Here is a 21,523-nt window from a genome sequence, read left to right as displayed (position 1 = left end):
GTGCAGAATTGAGTGCTGTATCTGGGAAAATATTTGAGTTACTGAAAGACAGACCTGGTATCGTAGTTATGCCAGTAACAGGAGTGAAAATTATCGGTGCTACTGGGAAGGCCAGTAAACCGGTCACAAAACAGATTTTTGTCAACTTCGAGATATGTGGGGCACGATTTGAACAAGAATTTGACGTCGTGCCAGACTTAACTACGGAAGTAATTATCGGGTTTGATTGGCTATTAAAGTACCGTGAAGTGATTGATTGCGAAAGCAGTACTTTGACATGTACGTCACAAGATAAAACAACAGTAGTTAGATTTAACGAGGCAGTAGACGATGTTCATAGGCAATACCAGCCTATACACATTGTTAACTGGCCGGATGCCATTGATGTAGGCATGATTCTGAACTAGTGTAATATGAGGAAATCCTGTTAAATGACAGAAGTAAAATTTCAGTGGAAGAGTTAATGAAATTCCCTCCACGGATTGACATTAGTATTGGTGTGAAGAAAGATCGTTTGCGCGAAATAATGAAGCTAAAAGCCGATGCTCGCATGCGTCGTCATGACGCTCAAGCGCGTTTTGATAAGTTTGTTATCGGAGACTTAGTACTTGTAAAAGCTCATGAGAAATCAAGCGAGATAGACAATTAAATCTCTAAATTTAAGTTTGTTTATAATGGACTATATAAAGTCATTGGTTATACCTCACAAAAATGCTTATTTCTTAGCGTATTCAAGCTCTGGATAACTATTAGGTATACGGAACATTGTAGACTTGAAATTGTACCAACCTACGATTGATTAATACCGCAGAATGGGTAATTTGTACAGTATGTAAATATAGAGTGTAAGATTTAAAGTTATGCTAGGTTGCCATGCTTTTGCCTGGCCAAGGGGTCATTAAAGAAGTTGTAATTAATAAGTAATTAATTTTGATTAAATGATGTAAGAGTAACTGATTATTAATCAATTGAAAAATCCAAGCTGCTAGTTTAAGTTCCCTGCTGAGTCACAGTAGAGTAAAGAACGTAGATTTGGTTTTGTAACTAGCTGTAAGATTTCATGAATATGTGTTTTACTAGTCATTGCCGATGTACTTAGACACTGTTTTAAGTTTCAAGCTAGTACATGCGTGTGATGTTGGACAGTGCTGAGTTATCCACTGTGACAGTGTTAATGGACTCCTTGAGATTACTCGGGAGTGAGTTTTTCCGAAAGAATTCTGAGAAACGGACGTTCTGGAAATGCCGTTACACAGGCGAGTGAGATCAAGCGTGTCGCACAGGCGGGCGCAACAAATCTGGCGAGGCGGAGCCGCTGTCAGATCTTGAGCCGCTCCTGGCATTCTTTGTACTTGCGACTACGGAAGGCGGAATTGTGTTTCTTCCCGGACAGATGATGTGAAGGAATTCTGCTGTCAATATTTATGTTTTTTTCGATCTGCTGTATATTATTTTATTGTTTAGCGTTGAGTGGATTCTCATGACAAGAATATTAATTATGAAAAGGTTACATAAAAATGTGGATCCTATGTAATTAATTATTAATTTGCGTATTTTGATCTACCTGTTTTATGACCATGTACTCTGACTAATTTTGTAAATATTATTCCATTTCTTGATACTGTTAGGAATTTTGCTGATTTTGAAATAGCTGAGCAGTTTTCTATGCTTTCTATGAATTTTATATGTTGTCAACCTGTTTTTTTGTGTGAGATGACAGAGTGGGATAAGGTTAGGAGTGTCTCCACCCAATTATTATGGTATAAAAATTGGTTCATGGTTATCTAGCTTAACACTAAATTCTCTTGATGTTTTGAGCATATGCATTTCCACTGTTTTTTTCTTTCCTTTTTGGGACATTTTCTGAGTGTTTAGGTTACACGAACATCCTCAGACAATGTGGGGCACATGTAACGCCAGAAATGCATATCCTCCTATTTCCATATACTGTACTATAAACTATTTCCTTATTTTGTTTCCTGAAGATACGACATTTCTGTGTTTTGATATGTAATAATGGTTTTACTATATATATATATATATATATATATATATATATATATATATATATATATATATATATATACTAATGCATTTATGTAGATGTATAATTGGTTTGTAGTCTTACGCTGGGTCTTGCCTAGGAAACCTATGCTATCGCACGATTACATCGATAGGTCATGTGGAGAACCAAAGTGTTTTCGATCTTTGGTAGTGTGAACTTTGCCGCGTCTAGCGCGGGCAGAACGGACTTTGGCTGGAGTAGGGCGGTGGAGCAGGCGTGTTGTGTGACGCTTTCGCTTTCGGGGTTCGGCAGCATGTAATTGCGCTCGACTTCCTATGTTAGTTTCTGGCACGGTGTCACAGACGGGAAGCATTAGCTGGCCCACATCAAGAGCCCGTTACGCCTGGTGACCGTGTCGAGAAGAAGGCGTGCCAACATCCACCTTCTGCAACAGCTACGGCTGACAATGAGTGAGTGTCGCCACCTCCTCCATCGACGACTTCAAACTTTCAATCAACCAACAAGGAGGACTAAAAGCACGTAATGCTTTAGAACTGTGTGGCGGACCTCAGCTTTTCAAACTACTGCATCACAAAAATACAGCAACTTAGCATGAAACATTGTTGCTGATTGTCCCAATTGCATTACCAAGCAGGGTCCCTTCCTTTTCTGGAATGAACCCGAGTGTCGTTGAAATTCATACGCCAGCATTAAAGTTATATCATTCCCTTTCACTGCTTTAATTTCAAAGTTCTTTTAAAGTATTCATAGCTGGCTACAATACTTAGATTACACAAGCACAAATTAAGAGTGCGAGTTTTGTTACCATATTTTAGCTTAACTGTGACTGCAGCTCAGCTTCGTACATACTAAATTTTACTATTGTTAACTGTTCAAAATCATTTAATTCAAGTTCAAAGTTTAATCTCTTACTTTTTCATTGCATAGATTCAAGTAGCTTTTGAGATGATTTTTGAGGTAGCCGACGACTAACCATATTTAATTTAATTTCGTAGTGCTTCAGAAGCAAAGTTTACTATTAGTTGCAGTCACTAAATAAACTTTCAATTTTTCCGTTCCATTAATTCTCTTGCTAATCGAAGTCATATTGTAGCGAAATTTATTATTTCTGACAAACATTCAGTTTTCACACAACACGTGTCAACCATCAGTGGCCACGCTTTTAGTGCTAATTATATGTGCAGTAATCCATAGGACTGGCGACCATAATTTTACCCAAATCTCAAACATCTAATTAACGCCATTTAATTGTTAACGTAACGACCGCACATTTACTTTTTTTATTAACTTTACCCTTCCACCAGTTTCATCTGGATTTTTCCTTTCATTTAGATGTAACCCTTTCCTCCCTCTTTACCGACAGATTAACTTTGGTGACGATTGCCTTCCCAAATTTCTATTAGGTACACGCTGTTTAATTTTTACTTCAAATGGCTAAGCCAGGGGCAGTTGTCTACAGTACAAAAACCTGCACTAATCTCTATCGCCATTTTTTTCATCTATCTGTGGTAGCCAAGCATACAAAACACCACAGCTACAATTGCTGGCAGCACCACTTTCCTTGGATCCATGAAACCGAGCACTATCTGGTGCTCCAGACTGGAAAGTGCCCTGTGTAGACAGCAAGTCACTGATAGCAGAGAATGCAACCCGGTCAGGTTGCATCTCTGCTTTGCTCCACGCTGATTTGCTCATAACTTTACGCCCACCAGCGTCTCTTTTCCTGCTTCATTTCCTCCAAATGGTTGCTCTCATAGGAAGTTTCTAGCTTTTTTGCCTGGATACTCCTAGCCTGAACTGACGCTCTCCTCTGATGATGACTTTTGTCGCCCCATCCAGAGTATGGGGCTCCCTGAACCAGCTATGTCTGGAAATAGACAACACTTGTCAGCGTACCAATCGTCGTCCAGCGTCATACAGGACATCCTTTCTGCCACTGCTGCCCATGACCCACGCTGCTGCAACCAGGCTAATGTGGCTGGTTCGCTCCCATACACCAGATTATATCTCGCTGTGACAGGGCGCAATCCGCACATCACCGTGGCTCAGTGACCATCTGTTTTTCTGTTGGGGGTGTACACTGTTGTGGTGGATGGAAACACATTGCCAGTTCGTGACCCAATTTAACTTTCTGAATATTTACGTATCCGATATCAACGTGTACTGTGGCGTATGACCGTTGTAAGTGATACATATTAAAAGTTTCGTCATATTAGGTCAAAATAATTTTCCAAGTCAAATTCACTTCTAAGTACTCCATTATAATTAGGAAAATATTATCAGTAATTACAAAATTGCAGCAGTCTGAGTTAAATGTAGCAAATACACCACTAGCACAACGAGTAAAAATATTACAGTACTCCCCCCACTTGAAATCTAACTTATTCCTCAACACATGTTTTGTGGAAAACAAATAAACAAAACAGCAAATGTTTTATATCAACAACAACCAAAACGTGTTAAACAGAAATACTTTGTTGTCAGTATGGTCCTTGTTGAACATTCTGCCCTTCTCTCTTACGAGTTACTGAAGGAATCAATGCGAGAAATATTTATTCATTATTGAATTCTATGAGTGGATGTCCCATGTGACATACTGATTATTAACAGCGGAAATGACGTCATCACAATGTATTTGTAATGGGTGACCAGAAAGTTTCTTCAGCTGATAGAACCATCTGGGATGCATAGTCAGCATTACTCAATACACCACCTTGATGAAAAGTACCTGTCGCGTTGGCCAAATCATTGATCAATGTTAATACTTGCTCAAGTGACCATATATCTGGAAGGTTTTCATTAGTACTGGTAAAGTCCACGGAAACCTGAGATTGCAGAAATCGTACATTATTCAATTGTTATTAGCATTCATTGTTCTTTTGGAACCCAAGGAAGTGAGACACGTCATAAGTCCGTGATGGTTTCACACTCCAAGCATGAGAGAGCAGTTATTATTCATACTGACAAAAACTGGCAGCTCATGTATTAATTCTTCATATTATATCCAGGCAGTGACACGAGAGTACCGGTCTATGACCTCAGACTTCAGAGGTTCTCCAGCCTGCCAAGGTATCAACTGACGTAACGCAGGACTTCTTGTTCATCAAGTATCTCCTTTGAAGAAGAAACGGATTCTAACGGCCATCATCATTTTGGAGTAATTGCTCTCTTCTAACGGCCGCACAATACATCATATTCGAACTGTCTGTTCTGAGTCGCTAACTATTGCCACCTAGAATAACTCTAAAAGTATTATAATAGCTTAAAGTTTGTGGGGCAAATGTTGCATGCGACAACGGGGGCCATAATATGACGTTGGTTTTTTGTTGCTAGGGGGAGTCCCTTCAGAGATATGAAGGTAAACTTTGTTTTTTTAAATGCGATACTATAGTTTGGTACTTATTTTTTGGTAGCGGCTATCGAGACGAATACAATGACTTGTAATAGTAAGGTCTCTGAAGGTCGACGAAGGTCAAAAAGGTGGCATGAACGTCCGTTTATAGAAGGTGTTCAAAGTGATAACCATTAGTATCAATGCAGTGCTACGATTATTATCAATGCAGTGCTACGATATTGGATTGAGTGGCATTCCTTATCGCTTCGGCACTTATCGAAACAAAAAAATGGTTCACATTGCTCTGAGCACTATGGGACTTAACATCTGAGGTCATCAGTACCCTAAAGCTTAGAACTACTTAAACCTAGCTAACCTAAGGACATCACACACATCCATGTCCGAGGCAGTATTCGAACCTGTGACCGTAGCGGTCGCGCGGTTCCTGACTGTAACGCCTAGAGCCGCTCGGTCACTTAGGCCGGCTATCGAAGCACATGCTCTCACCATCCTCCCTTGTATGTTCTGCAAATAGTAAATATTCACCGAATACGTCGTATCCATCTAACGTGCCATTGACATGTAAACACCATTCGATGTTTTCACAATACAACACTAATAGGAACAGTAAGACTAGTATAGTCGAATCAAGCGAATGTGAGTAATATATTCTTTCGAAGAACAAGTCATTGACGGAGAATGCCAACGAAATTCAGTGAGAGCTAGAGACTAGGATGAAAGATATCCTCAACGTACTCACCCTACACGTCGTACACGTAAATATGCGTATGATAAATTGAGAACAACTGGATATTTAACGCATCGGAAACATATCCGGCAAAGTAAAGTTACTAACGAGGAAACGGAAATCAGTACTCTTGCCACTGTGGCTCCAGATCCTTGTGTTAGTTTGAGTCAAATCGCAAGGGAATCTGGCACGAGCCTGAGTAGTGTTGTTCGTATTCTGCATCGCCATAAATATCATCCTTACCATATCAGTCTCCACCAAGAATTAACTGTGCGGAATGTATGCGTCGCTTTGAATTCTTCCGATGGGCTCAACTTCAGATTCAGATGGATGACACATTTATAAATTTGATTTTGTCTTGACGAGGCTACATTCACGAACCACAGAAATGTTAATCTGCATAACATGTATTATTGGGCAACTGAAAATCCACAATGGCTGCGGCAACTTGCACACCAAAACCCATGGTCGGTAAATGTATATTGTAGGATTATGAGGGACAGAATTGTAGGCCGCTCTTTCATCGAGGAAATCTTAATGGTACGAAGTACACCACGTCCCTGCAAGAAACACCAGGTCTGTTATTAGGAGAAATACCTTTAGGAACAAGGAACAGAATGTGTTATCAACACTGTGGGTGTCCGACACATTTTTCGCTGATGGGTAGAAATGAGTCGGAGAGACCATTCCCAAATAGTTGGATTGGACACGGAGGAGATGTGTCACAGCCGCGTCGTTCACCAGACTTGACGCCTCTGGAGTTTTTCTCGTGGGGATTCGTAAAAGACATTATTTATAAAGACATTCCAACTACACCTGAAGACATACGAGCGAGAATTGTCAGAGCATCTGCTACGATAAGTGCCGATGTGATAAGGAATACCACTCAATCCATGATAAGAAGATTGCTGCACTCCATTGATACCAACGCCATCACTTCGAACACCTTCTATAAATGGACGTTCATGCCAACTTTTTGCCTCTGTTGACCTTCAAAGACCTTACTGTTACACATCATTGGATTCGTCTCGATAGCCGCTATCAGAAAATAAGTACCAACCTTAGCATCCCATTTAAGAAAACAAAGTTGACCTTCATATTTCTGAAGAGACCCCACCTAGCAACAAAAAACCAATGTCATATTATGGCCACAGTTGTCCCATGCAACATATGTCCCACAAACTTTTCAGCTCCTATCATACTTTCGGAGTTATTCTTGGTGGCAATAGTTAGTGACTCACCCTGTGGAAGGTCTCTTTCCGATTACCTTTGAGGGGCATATGTGCATGCAAAGTTATGCAAACATGGAAATAAAGTTAAAATTAGAAAATTAAATGCACCAGAGTGTTGGTATCAACGGGAGAATCAATATTCCGTATGAATATACATTCTAGCTCAATTACTTTGGGTCTGTTCCTTTGTTACTTGACTTTGCGAGAGCGTTAAAGTTTTGGCACGTGGAAGCCGGACTTTGACTGTAGTGCCACTGTTTATCCTAATTGACCACAACAAGTGTGATTGCACTACTCACTAGGCAAATGTAAATTTTTTATATTTTGTTACTTAGTTGAGGGGCTGTGTCTCAATACTATTACTCGAAAATCTTAATAAATTCTCAGAACCTGCGACTTAATTTGCAGCGCCACAAACTATTGGTTCCGTTGCGTATCTCAGCAGATCTAAATAAGTATAATTTTCCGTAGTTTCAATCTTCCGCATGACGAGATCAACCAGAGAACTCTGTGAAAACATACCGCAAACCATAAAGCGCCTTCGTCTGGTCGGGACCCTTCCGACGATCGTTGCACTGCCGTATACGTCAACGGCGAAGTGTCCGATGGACCAAGCACGCGATTTATTTGTCTCCACTCCATCGTCACCGTTGACCAGCAGTGAGTACGGGGTGCATGAACCAGGCGCTTGAAGGAGAGTGCCATACGCAGCAACGGAGAGGAGACAGTACTGTTGGTCACTGTTGGTAGCGTCTTGGTTCATCTAAGCGGTCAACCGCTCAATAGTTTTACGTCTGATCGAATTTTCTCATTTTGAAAACACAGAACCAGCGATCTCTTTTACTGGCTAAAAACACTCTAAAGTCACGACGGCATAAATTCTCGTATTTCTTTATTTAAAACAACCGGTTTCGATAGACTTTGCTGTCATCTCCAGGTCTTATAAATTTTTTTGTTATGAAAAGCGTTCATTAATTGGCGTGAGCTCCAACTTAAAATGAACATGTTCCACAATTAAAGGGTTTTATAAGACCTGAAGGTAACACCAAAGTTAATCTCCACGGCCTGTTTCAAATAAAGAAATATGTATACAATCTTGACTTTAGAAATGATTCTAGTTGCACATCTATTCGCCAGTAAAGAAATGATTTTAGTTGAACATATATTCGCCAGTACACTTCTCCTCAGACATTGTTCACTCAACTCACATACGGCTCGTGGTGCACCACAGTTCCTCCGGCTCTGGTTTTGATAGCGCCAAATTGCAACGAACGGTATAATTCACCCACGGTGGTACGCGAACTGTTCACAAACTTAGCCACCCTTTGCCCTTTTAAACGTCAGATAAATTGCTACGTTTACGCAATACAGCAACGACAGAACTGTTTCCCGTGTACCCCTGAATCTCTTTACATACCCTACACTGCTAGTGCTGCCACCTGACGTCTTTTAGTTGAAGTCGAATATAGGCGGTGTTCACGTTAATGTGAGTGGTACGTGTGAGTGGTACGTGTATGTACGAAGGCCCGACCGGTTGGCCGTGCGGTCTAACGCACGGCTTTCCGGGAGGGAAGGAGCGCTGGTCCAGGGCACGAATCCGCCCGGCGGATTTGTGTCGATGTCCGGGGAGCCGGCTGGTTTCCACTCCCAAACAGAACGAGAGGAAAATGACTGCTTATATACCTCTGTACGAGCCTTAATATCTCTTATCTTTGTGGTCTTTCCGCGAAATATAAGTTGGCGGCAGTAAAATTGTACTGCACTCAGCCTCAAATTCTGGTTCTCTAAATGTCCTCAGTAGCGATTCACTAAAAGAATGCCTCCTTTCCTCTAGGGAATCCCACCCGAGTTCCTGAAGCATTTCCGTAACACTCGCGTCATGATCAAACCTACCAGTAACAAATCTAGCAGCCCGCCTCTGAATTGCTTCTACGTCCTCCCTCAATCCTACCCGAGAGGGATACCAAACGCTCGAGCAATAGGTCGTATCAGCGTTCTATAAGCGGTCCCCTTTACAGATGAACCACATGTTGCCAAAATTCTACCAACGAACCGAAGACGACTATCCGCCTTCCCCACAACTGCCATTACATGCTTGTCCCACTTCATATTGCTCTGCAATGTTACGCGCAAATCTTTAATCGACCTGACTGTGTCAAGCGCTACACTACTAATGAAGTAATCAAACATTACAGGATTCTTTTCCCTATTCATCTGCATTAATTTACATTTATCTATATTTAGTGTTAGCTGCCATTCTTTACACTTATCACAAATCCTGTCCAAGTCATCTTGTATCCTCCGACAGTCACTCAACGACGACAGCTTCCCGTAGACGACAGCATCATCAGCAAACAGCCGCACATTGCTATCCACCCTATCGAAAACATCATTTATGTATATAGAAACCAACAGTGGACCTACCACACTTCCCTAGGGCACTCCAGATGATACCCACACCTCCGATGAACACTCACCATCGAGGACAACGTAGTGGATTCTATTACTTAAGAACTCTTCGAGCCACGCACATATTTGGGAATCAATCCCTTAGTTAGGAGTCTGCAGTGAGGCACCGAGTCAAACGCTTTCCGGAAGTCAAGGAATATGGCATCCGTCTGATACCCTTCATCCATGGTTCGGAAGATTTCATGTTCACAGGCATAGCTTTGGCCGCCATGGAGACACCGTTTTAGTGCAGCATTAGCAACTACTCGTGGCAGAATCGGAGTAGCAGCTTACTGGAAGCTGCAAGCCACCTCGACTCTGAAGTATGCATTGATGACTGGTTTATCCCTAGGGCTCCCTCATCACTCCAATCCTCGCCACCACCCAATCGTATTAAATTCTAACTGGTTAAATGTAGCTTCCAGAGAAATGGCACGTTTTAGCGCAATGGTCTGGTTATTTATTAACAATCTTGCCATTAAAGTGTCAGAGGACTGCATATGATTATCTGCAGCGAATTCTTGGCTGCAACCTTTGAGAAGGCAGTTCTCAGCAATGGAAGTTCCTAGTTCCAATAAAGAAATATATTAATGATAAAATTTTCCTTAGTACGTCAAACTTCAGTTTCTTAATTTATCAGTTTAGAATCGCCGCTAGAAGGGAAGACTTCGATTGCCTTAGGGGACCTCATTGATTACCTCAGCTGGAAACAATGTGTGTGTGTGGAAGGGGGGGGAGGGGGGCAGGGGTCTCGCAGAATCTCACGAAATCTCACGTAAATGGGGTGGGGAGGCAATGAAACACTCCTATCAATTTTTAAACTCAGGAGTACATACTATTTTAACGAATAAAATTTTGTTTTATTTAATTCATCCCGAGAGTAGAAAGTGAATGTTTTGCTTTACATGTGTGTATGCCTTGGATTCCCTGATTTGAAACAAGTGCCGCACTTTAGATTTTGTTAGGGAAGTTCGTTGCCGCGCTGCTCGAAATCATTACGTATCACGCAGTGCGCAAGTCATGACATTCTGGAACTTATACAAACCCGATATTATTGTGTCCAGCACGAATTTGTATGAAAAATTTAGCAATGCGTCTCTTAATCAGCAAGCCAACAAGTCAACAGACATGTGGGAGCTAGAAATTACTGTTTGTGTGAGGAAGCTTAGCTGAGGTTCACCAAGAAGAATTCCTTTAGTAATCATATAAATCAGTAGATTGAGAAGCTGCGTAATAATAATGTTAGAAGGAAAGTACAAACAATATTATCTTTCCTATGCAAAGTAAAGGTCCAATAACGTCTAATGTATATAATAATGTACACTGAAGTGCCAAACAAACAGGCACAACTTCCTAATATCGTTTAGAGCCCAGCCGGCCGAAGTGGCCGTGCGGTTAAAGGCGCTGCAGTCTGGAACCGCAAGACTGCTACGGTCGTAGGTTCAAATCCTGCCTCGGGCATGGATGTTTGTGATGTCCTTAGGTTAGTTAGGTTTAACTAGTTCTAAGTTCTAGGGGACTAATGACCTCAGCAGTTGAGTCCCATAGTGCTCAGAGCCATTTTTTGTTTAGAGCCCTAGTGAGCACGCAGAAGTGCCGCAACACAACGTGGAAAGGACTTGACTAATGTATGAAGTAGTTCTGAAGGAAATTAACATAATGAATCCTGCACGGCTATCCATAAATACACAATAGTACGAGGAGCTGGAGATCTCTTCTGAACAGCACGCTGCAAGGCATCCCAGATATGCTCAATAACGTTCATGTCTGTGAAGTTTGGTAGCCGGTGGAAGTGTTTAAACTCAGAAGAGTGTTGCTACAGGCCCGCTATAGAAATTCTTGACATATGGGGTATCGGATTTTCCAGCTGGAATTGCTCAGGTCTGTCGGAACGCACAATGGACATGAACGGATGCAGGTGATCCGGCGGGATGCTCACGTACGTGTCACCTGTCAGCGTCGTATATGGATGTATAAGAGGTCCCACATCACTCCAATGGCATACGCCCCACACCATTACAGAGCCTCCATCAGCTTGAACGGTTCCCTGCTGACATGCAGATTCATGAGATTATCTCCATACCCGTATACGTCCATCCACTCGATACAATTTGAAACGAGACTCGTCCGAACAGGCAACATATTTCCAGTTAACAGTCCAATTTCGGTGTGGACGGTCGCAGGGAAGGCGTAAAGCTTTGTGAGGGGCAGTCATCGAGGTTACACTAGTGGACCGTCGGCTCCAAAACCCCGAATCGATGATGTATAGTTGGCACGATGACTCTTGTTGATGGCCCACCACTTAAATCTGCTGCAGTTTGCGGAAAGGTTGCACTTTTAACACTTTGAACGATTGCCTTCAGTCGTCTTTGGTCCCGTTCTTTGAGGATCTTTTACCGACCGTAGTGATGTCGGAAATTTGATGTTCTACCGGATTCCTGATATTCACGTACGCTCGTGAAATGGTCATACAGGATAGTCTCCACTTCACCGCTATCTCGGAGATGCTGTGTGCCATCGCCCCTGCGCCGTCTATAGCAGCACGCCCAATTTCGCTTAAATGTTGATTACCTGCCACTGGAAAATCAGTAACCACTCTAACAACTGCGCCATACACTTTTATTCTTACACAGGCGTTGCCGACCGCAGCGCCGTTTCCTACCTGTTTATATTATCTCTGGCCGGCCCCTGTGGCCCAGCGGTTCTAGGTGCTCAGATATTAAGTCCCATAGTGCTTACAGCCATTTGACCCATACATATCTCTGTATTTGAATACGCATGCCTACACCAGTTTCTTTGGCGCTTCAGTGTGTGTAAATACCCGTAAAAGTTTAGTATTTTAGGAATCCGTCTAAACGATTACTATTCTCTTCGTGGGGCGTTTTCGTCAGTTTGTCGCCGTTTGCCCCTCAGTCCAAATACTAGTTATGATATTGCAAGTTTACAATAGTGTTTTTAATGATGTGTTTAAAGCTCTGTTTAATACGCATTTTAAATGAAACATAGTTTCATTACTTTTAATTTGTGTTTACAACTATTTTTTTTTACCCTCGCTTGAGACAGAGGGGGGAAGAACTCACCACATCTCACCAAAACTCAACGAGGGGGATCAAATTGTAAAGAAAACTTCTCGCAATATTAATAGACGTATCCTTACGTGGTCAAGACTGAGACCAAAAATAATAATTAATTTTCCCATGGATGCAGCACAAATTGGATACTTACTGCATCCTTCTTTCATAAACTGCATGACGCCCTTCCAAGCATAAAGCTACCAAACAGTTTCAACACGGAATGACCCACACTGTATCAAGGAACAAATAGGAATGGACGTACTACGAATTATTTAATCGAAATGAAATAGAGGTGAGCACCACATCTAGCTACGCTGATAGACAACAAATGTAGTCCGAGAAATCTCTTCTGGATTCCAAAGGAAAGCACTGAATCAAAGCTTTAGTTAAGTGTGTGTGAGCAGGTGACAGACAATATGGTGGAACACCTCGAACGCTTATGACTGAATATTGTAATCCGTGATGAAATCTGAACGCTGCCGCTAACAAACAGCGTATATCAAAGGGCGGAACATTTTTTATTCTTAAACTCTTTTTGTGAAAGTAATTGTAATAGGACAGTAGCATCATAGTAGCCGCATAGTACCCTGAAAATGTGTGTGGAACTTAGTGACTTCTCTGGTGTTCCTTTAACAGCATTGTGAAAGACGTGAAATGAGGAAAAGTAGTTGACAGTCTTTGCCGTATCGACTTCATCCACTTAGCAGTTGCGTACGACGTGTTTCAGGCACAACGACCTGCCCTGGAACATCCGTAAGTTCGTGCACAACCAGTTGCGGGAGTTCAACCTCGCGGCCGACCTGCGCTCCGTGCAGCCGTGGTCACGCAGCGCCTGGTCCCACACAGACCTGCAGCGGCTGCGCATGGGCCTCGTCGGCGGGCAGGTGTGTGACAACACGTACCTTCAAAAGTGCTGCTGCGCTGCCCAATGCCCATGGCCACTGGAACTGGAGATTTCTTCTGCCAGCAGTTTGATCCTAGTGATTACTGGAGCCAACTCAGCTGTATCACTATGCATTCAATACGTATGGTTGGTTGGTTTAGGGGAAGGAGACCAGACAGCGTGGTCATCGGTCTCATAGGATTAGGGAAGGATGGGGAAGGAAGTCGGCCGTGCCCTTTCAGAGGAACCATCCTGGGCATTCAAAATGCTACGACCCGTCATAGTACTATAAACGTGTAATAATACAGCTGAGATGGTTTCAATTAATCGTTGAACTTAGCTTCCGCTGTGGCACTCCACTCGAGTACTGGAATGTATAGATAAACTCTCTCTCTCTCTTTCTCTCTCTCTCTCTCTCTCTCTCTCTCTCTCTCTCTCTCACACACACACACACACACACACGCACACACAAACACACAGACCGTCGAAGTTTAAGCGCCGGTGCCTGCACTAGCCCATGTCTTCGGCAGCAAGTGTGACATTTGTACGCTGACGGACAGTAGGCCCAACGGTTCGTTGGATGGTTAGTTTGTGGGGTTTGAAAGGACCAGTCTACAAAGGCCCTCCGTCCTAGGGGCAACGTCTCGCATGTTGTTCGTAATTCAGCGATCACAAATGATTGCCAACTTGTTGAGAAGTTAGAGCAAGGTGCTACGTAAACGGGACTTGTCTCCTACGTATGCGATGCTCTGTTCCGTCAGTGGATGACGATTTCGGACACGGACCCATCAGCAGCTTATTTATCTTCTGGAACCCTTTAAATTCTCTTTGGTTTTTAGATATACAGGAGAAAAATAAACTGCAGAAGGGAACCCATATGCGAATTCGTCGTCCACCAAGGAAAAAGAGCACCACATCTATAAGATACTGTGGCCACTCTACACAACAGGTTGCTGCATCTTCTCGGCTGGCGATAATGTCAAGCAGTTCCAAACAAACAATCTTTCGAAGTTTGTCGCACGATTTCTGCTATACCATGTATCTGACATTCGATGCAAGGAGATTGAAACATCAATTTACCTATATATAAGAGGTGTTCGCATGGAACATTCACGGTGACATATGTGTGCCGACGCTTCTTGCGACACTAGGCTCCAGTTTACTGAATTCACCGTCTATGTGTCGACGAGACTACACCGAGTTTGCAGGTTTTACTATCTCAGTAAATCAGAGGTAACCAAGTCTCGGGTTCAAGGGCTGTGCTGGGGCAAAACTGACAAAGCGCTCTGCCTCGCTTCGCGTTTCGCCCACCAACAAGGCAAAATGTCTGATTGCGAGGAGGGGAAAAGGGGGAAACTACGAAAGAGACGGATTTAAATGGCATGAGTCGTACACCATACAACGTGATTTTGTATTTCTTATTTTTCAACAACATAGATCTGTTTTTAGCCTGCTGAAGTAATATAATTTTTTTCTGATATAAATTATCGGCATATGGACAGTCGCTATATAAAGTTTCTGTGTTTCGCACTCTAGTTGCCATGTAATAGTGACCTAGGTCTTTCACAAAAATGTGTCGTTCGAAATATTACGGCACTGTTGCAACATCACTGAGAGGACTTGGAAACTTTATCACAGTAGTGCCATGTAGATGTCCTGGACAGTTTTAATGTAAAAGACTTGTTAAAATTTGAATTATCTTGCATGTCAATCAGTACAAACTGTCGCAATACGGACACACGCAGAATATTTCACAGAATTTCGAACTCAAAGTTTTCACGTGATAAGTGACTCATTTAGTTTTATAATCGAAGAAAAAGTCTTTCACACAAATACGTCGATCGAAATACTGTAGCATTTTGCTAGGTGCTTGTGGGGACTCTACCTCACCAAAGCAATGTAGATGTCCTGGACTGTTTTAAAGTAAAAGGATTTGTCTTTAAAACTGGAATTACCTTGCAGATCAGTCAGCTACATCTCCACATGCACAGCAGAGCTTTCTACTGAAACGGAGAACTGTGTCCGAAACAGATCGAAAATCTTTATAAAACTACACATGTAATTCTTTCAAGACCACAATCAATTCTTCAAACCATGTGTTTTCTTTAATACCAGTGAACTTATGGAACTGGCCTTTCACAGAATGTGTCCCTTCTACAACGCGATTTTGTTTTTACATGAATCCCAAACAATTCAGAAGTAAATTGCCTTGACATGTCTCAGTGTGTGCAGTGTACAGTCAAGTCTACTTAAATTGTAAAGTCTGCAATCCATTCCGGATGTTCTAATTTCCATTCAGACACTCCTTTCTCCTTCATAAATTCAACAACTGCGATTCTTAAATCGAAAAACTGTTCGAGGCGTGCCCCTGACTTAACCAGCTCATTTTGCAGTAATGCATGAAGTCTCCAAATTGTTCATTAAGTTACACTGACAGATGCTGCAAGTACCATAGGAATAATGCGTGCGACTTCAAAAATTTCATTATTTGTAACACCAATTACATCGCGCTCTTAATTCTTGCGAATTTAGCACAAAATGCTTCTTGATGTTGAGAGCAATGAATCCCGTCTCTCGACGGTTGTAATTTTATGTTCTTTCGTTGTCAACTCAATCTTTAAATTCTTTCTGCTTAGTACTGTAGTCTCGGTTCGTAGCAATTTGGGATTCTCATCCCTCTCTTCTGTCATAGATCGCAAGCTTCCTCCATTTCTGCAAGCAGCCACTGGATCTGTAGACGTTCTTCATACGGTGAACAAATAGCGAAGGGTATCGCAAAGTCCTCCAGTTTGGAATATGGCACAGCACAATTTTAAATGAATTGTCGCGCAGTTCCTGGTACTTCCGAGAAGGACCGAATAAAACGAGTGACACGCAGCCCGCACAGGCAGCACGCGTTAAGTTTGGCACGCCATGGCCGGCCCTGCAGGGAGATATCCGACAACTCAAGCTTAATTACAAGTGTCTGGTAGTCGAAAAGATATTTTTAGAAGCGAATCGAAAACCTGACTTACCACCTTTCAAGCACAGCAGATGAATGAATTATAGACAACGCACATTGCATACGAACACTCAGAGAGTCTGTTCCCTGCATTCGCTCAGCGCCACTGCTCTATGATGAATAATATCGTAATAACCGTCAACCTTTGCTGGGAAGCATAAGTGAGAATTTTGTCTCTAATAAAAGTTGTTCCCATGGACGTGTTCACACTAAGACGTTTGATGCAAACGCTCTGAAACCCCTGTAACTTAAAACTATTACCGCCTAACCGACCTGAAATGGAATATGCTGTTGATGTGCTGTTTTCGGAGAAGTTAAGTATAACCAATGGCCTATAAGTAACACCCAATTACATATTTCAATAGTCATTAAACAGTATACTTATTTCAGTAATTTTTGAATAGTTCAATGCTTTTTGATATTAACACAATGCCAGTGGAATAAATCAGAACGTCAGAAGTTCTTCAAGGATCTAGAACAAATAGTCAACGAGCAGCTGCAATTTCAAAACAGTAAATAACGGCAGAAATACGCTCCATGTGTCGCTAGTAACATAAGGAATAAAGTAAATCAGTAAAGATTTTGGATTCTGTGATGTGCGTACTGCAAGACCTTCGGTACACACACCATCAGATTATTTGACTTGTCACTCTAATGAAGTAAGCGAGTGTCAGCAATATGTCTCGTGGTCTTATCGTGACGTGTTTATCTTCTGCCGCTAGATCAGACGATAGAAATGCCACTTGCACGCTTAGAGTAGCAGATTGACGGTGACCAACTTTAAACAGAACTTGATTAATTTTCACACACATTTATTAAAATAATCACAATCATAAACCTCTTACTTTACTTGATTCTGGATGCTATTTACTATTGACAATCTGAAGTTCTTTTGGTCTTGGTACGTTAATCTTATTCTCACATATCTCTGATACTTGACAAAGTGTCTATACATTTATTGTCATGGCTATGTACAGGAATATGGTAATCTTATTAGGCGCAGACAAACTTGACTACATACTAATGCAGACTAAGGCAGACTAATGCAGACTACAGCAGACTTGTACAGACTGGTGCAGGCAAATGCAGACTCGTACAGACTAATGTAGAGTGACTAATCGGAGGTCTGTACACTCGTTATAATACCTCGAGCGTTCAGGTATCACTGCGCGAGTGTGATCCGCGAGGAGAAAAGGTTTTACATTAGCAGCAATTTCATTGGTTTCGTTACATATTAATACGTGGATCGGCGGAAGCAGAATGTGGTCCGTCTCTAAGACAGCACCATCTCGTAGTGCGGAGACGGACGAGCGCTGCGCCTGCGCTGTTGTGCTTAGCGGGGCGCGCTCTAGTGGGAAAGTTGTGTACGCGCTGACTACGAGGAACTATGTACACAACAGATTCTGAATAAGAAAAAGATTTAACGCTAAAAAATGGTGTTCAGTATGCTGATGACCAACTTCAGTGCAAGTTTACATTCTGCCATGTATAGATTGAGGCATTCAACACCGACAGAAGTAATACGCCATTTCATTTTATCTAGTGTACTCGGTGTGTCCTTCTAAATAGTGTCATTTGGATTTACTCACACAGAAAATCTAACGTGCTCTGGTCTGCTAAACAGTCCCGTTTCTCCGGGAGTTTTATCGCTTTCCAGTGCACTATTGAGTTATTACAGCTGTCATTCAGGAATGTTACATTTTTATTCGCCACTACTAAGACACTGCTGGTTGGTGTATTCAATACGGTAGCTAGATTGATGATAGTTCTACAGCCCATAACCAGCGGAGAGCAGAAGAAGTGCCTATGCAAACCCACGAATCTGTAGACAGCGTCACACGGAAAAAAGGTTTCGACATGTTCTGTGGTCAGACACGATTGTCGTTCGCCTGAATGAAAAGACGACTGACTTGCCATTCTTCCTGTTTCAGTCCAGCGAAACATTACTGTTATGAGGATATCCTTGTCAGAGTCGACTGTGTTAAATTTTTGTGGCGATTGTTATTGCAACTGTAATTTTTGACTCTACACTACTCTCACAGTGGAGTGTACCAACACATGCAGTAAGTTACCAGTTCAGGTGGCTTCATATTTGGGCAGTTTTCCACTGATTGTCCTAACCTCTCTGTTCTGCTGCCAGTTATTAGCAGAGGAACTTGTGTGGGACGATATAACTGATATGAAGCACTTATATTTGAACTTCCTCGACGATGTCTGTGCTATCAAAATATTAAAAATAAGTCTGCCGTCGGAAATTTATACTGGATTAATGTACATAACATATAACCTTAAGAAACTGCCTACTGGAAATTTTCGTAAACGCAATACTTCGGCATGTGGGGCGTCACACAAGTGACTGAGGTATTGCGTCGACAGTCGGTTTCGCTGATTTGTAGGCTTTTCTCACACATATCACCGGAGTATCATATGCTCACGCCACGAGCAGTAGCCTCGCGTTCTGCTACGTGACGGTTGTATCTTCAACACTCAGATACACATAATTTAGCACCGGATCAGCAAAAAATTGTTCTTCGAAGTCCTGTTCGTGGCATGGAAAACAAAACTGCCCGAAAACTATTTATCAACGCCTCTGGAGACTCTAAACGATGAATAATTGTTCTACTCTGCTAATTAGTACATGTTGCAAGCCATGTAATGGTATAATTTACACAAAACGTATCGCATCTCTTTCTTCGTAAATTAGAATTGGTCGGGAGAATTTGCAATGTATCCGACCAATCTGCTACTTAAGTAGATCACTTTCTTGTGTAGACTGCTGGTTTGCTAAAAGTCAACGATTCCAAAAGGAGGCCCTTAACCGGAATGGGAAAATATTAACCTACATATTATCACAGTCGCAATGTAATTTATGCCAGAATATACATTACTCTTGATTTCAACAGATGTTTTTACTCCTCAGAAAGGAGACCAAGGCGTACTGTTATCACAGAATCGGTAAAAGAACTTCACTTTCGATACATGAGTGATGTAGCATCCGCGAAAAAAAAGAGCTAGTGACGGTTCTTACGTAGACAATGGATGATAGTCATAATAATAATAATGATAATGATAATGATATTGTACTGATCGTTCATTTAATATGTATAGTATGAATGAGAGTAATGAAAACAGAAGTAACAAACTTCAAAATTCGACTACCGCTTTAGCAGGGCTTTTACTCGGATTACCGGTTCAGCGAACCACGTTGCCATTTTCGGATCTGTAAAGCATTGGCAGAGTAAGTACAGAAGTGGGTGACAGATGTCTACGTAACATTTTTAACATAATAAGGTTTCATAAAGTACTTTATGCGCTTCAAAGGATCTTGTCTATGTGTAAAATAATTTGTGTCACATAATAATTAGGCATAGCTAGAACATGCATAGCGTAGTACAACGGCATGTCAAAAGTAAAACAATCATTATGTAAAATATCATACACAGTGCACCGAACATACATGCTCACGCTCGCTTAAAAGCCTCATACGGAGTGAGATATGAGCTTGTTTCCATTATTGTTGCATACATTTCCAGAGGTTGGAATCAGACCAAGCCAGAATGTCCGACAGTTTCTCGATATTCAGAGGACATAACATGGCTTTTACTTATTGTGGTATTATTCACTTTGTCTTTAGTTCATATCAGTCACTCAAGGCATAGGCAGAGTTCTTATAAACACAGAATATTTTTAGTAGCTATATGAGTATAGAACATTTCATAGTGGTATACAGCCTTCTCCGCGACACTGCAATCTGTTGTCTGTACCCAAATCTATATTGCGTATGATATCCACTTGTCAAAACGGCGCTGGCAGCACGGTCGTGTACTCCAAGACAGTAGCAACTGTTACTAACATTTAATACTATTAGTTTGCATAGCGTCCACTTGGCATACAGCGCTGGCAGTGCAGTGAATTCAGATTTAGACAATGCGAGCCATACTGAAAAAAAAATTTATTTCGCTGGACACTTGGTGCACAATATGCTGCGTTTGTCTTAGTGATTCTGTGACGCCTTGTACCAGGAATGCGTTCGTTTTGATAAGCCACACTCACATGGACACCATACAGCCCTCTTTGCAACGTGCAGCGATAGAGCCCGCTATCTACCGCAAGTGATTTACTCTTTGGAGCATAGAAGTTGCCCGTCTTACCATTAGTCATGCAGTTTGGACACTGCACCCCACTGACTATTCTCCACTTTCAGACGAGTTATAACACGTGGTATAGGGAGTGCAAACGTCTCTACCTTTTATGCCAAAGTTCGTTTGTTGACAAACGGTTCCCGAGCAATAGTCGCGAATTAAGAAACTGCACCCACTACTTCTCACTAATATCATAAATAAACATATAATAAATAGAACGTGAAAACAATAAAATTAATTATGATAATATATGTGTACCTATGTGTATGACGGTTGGAACTTTAATAGTGTCTACTATTTATGTACGACTCGTACAAAATAGATACGTAGTTCGAAGTTTTACTGACCTTCAAAGTAGTCACCAGCATTGTGTATAACCCGTTGCCAGCGATGTGGAAGTGGTGGGGTAACCTAGCATTGCCTGTTACGTTGACAGTTCGAGCGGCGCGGATTATTGCCCTACGAAGGTGTAGCAGTTCTGAAGCGAATGCCGTGAAGTGTTTTCTTCAGATTAGAAATCGAGTTGAACTCACGAGGCCTTAAGGCAGTGAAGTGCAGTTGGTGATATAACACTTAGCAGCCTCATCAGTCAAACAAATCAGTAACAGCTTGCATTGTCCGTGCTTGCGCACTGT

General features: G+C 41.8%; 1 protein-coding gene across 1 annotated transcript in view; it reads left to right on the top strand.

The window, feature by feature from the left end:
- LOC124606410 (dipeptidase 1-like) overlaps nt 1-21,523 on the top strand; it is a 347,567-nt gene that overhangs the window by 177,156 nt on the left and 148,888 nt on the right. The window contains exon 2 of the mRNA XM_047138391.1: nt 13,590-13,746. Coding sequence (XP_046994347.1) covers nt 13,590-13,746 — 157 coding nt within the window. The remainder of the gene's footprint in view (nt 1-13,589; nt 13,747-21,523) is intronic.

This window comes from Schistocerca americana, chromosome 3 (assembly GCF_021461395.2).
Source record: "Schistocerca americana isolate TAMUIC-IGC-003095 chromosome 3, iqSchAmer2.1, whole genome shotgun sequence".
In the NCBI taxonomy this organism is placed as follows: domain Eukaryota; kingdom Metazoa; phylum Arthropoda; class Insecta; order Orthoptera; family Acrididae; genus Schistocerca; species Schistocerca americana.
The sequence above is the reverse complement of the archived record's forward strand: the minus strand, read 5'-3'. Positions and strand labels throughout refer to the sequence as shown.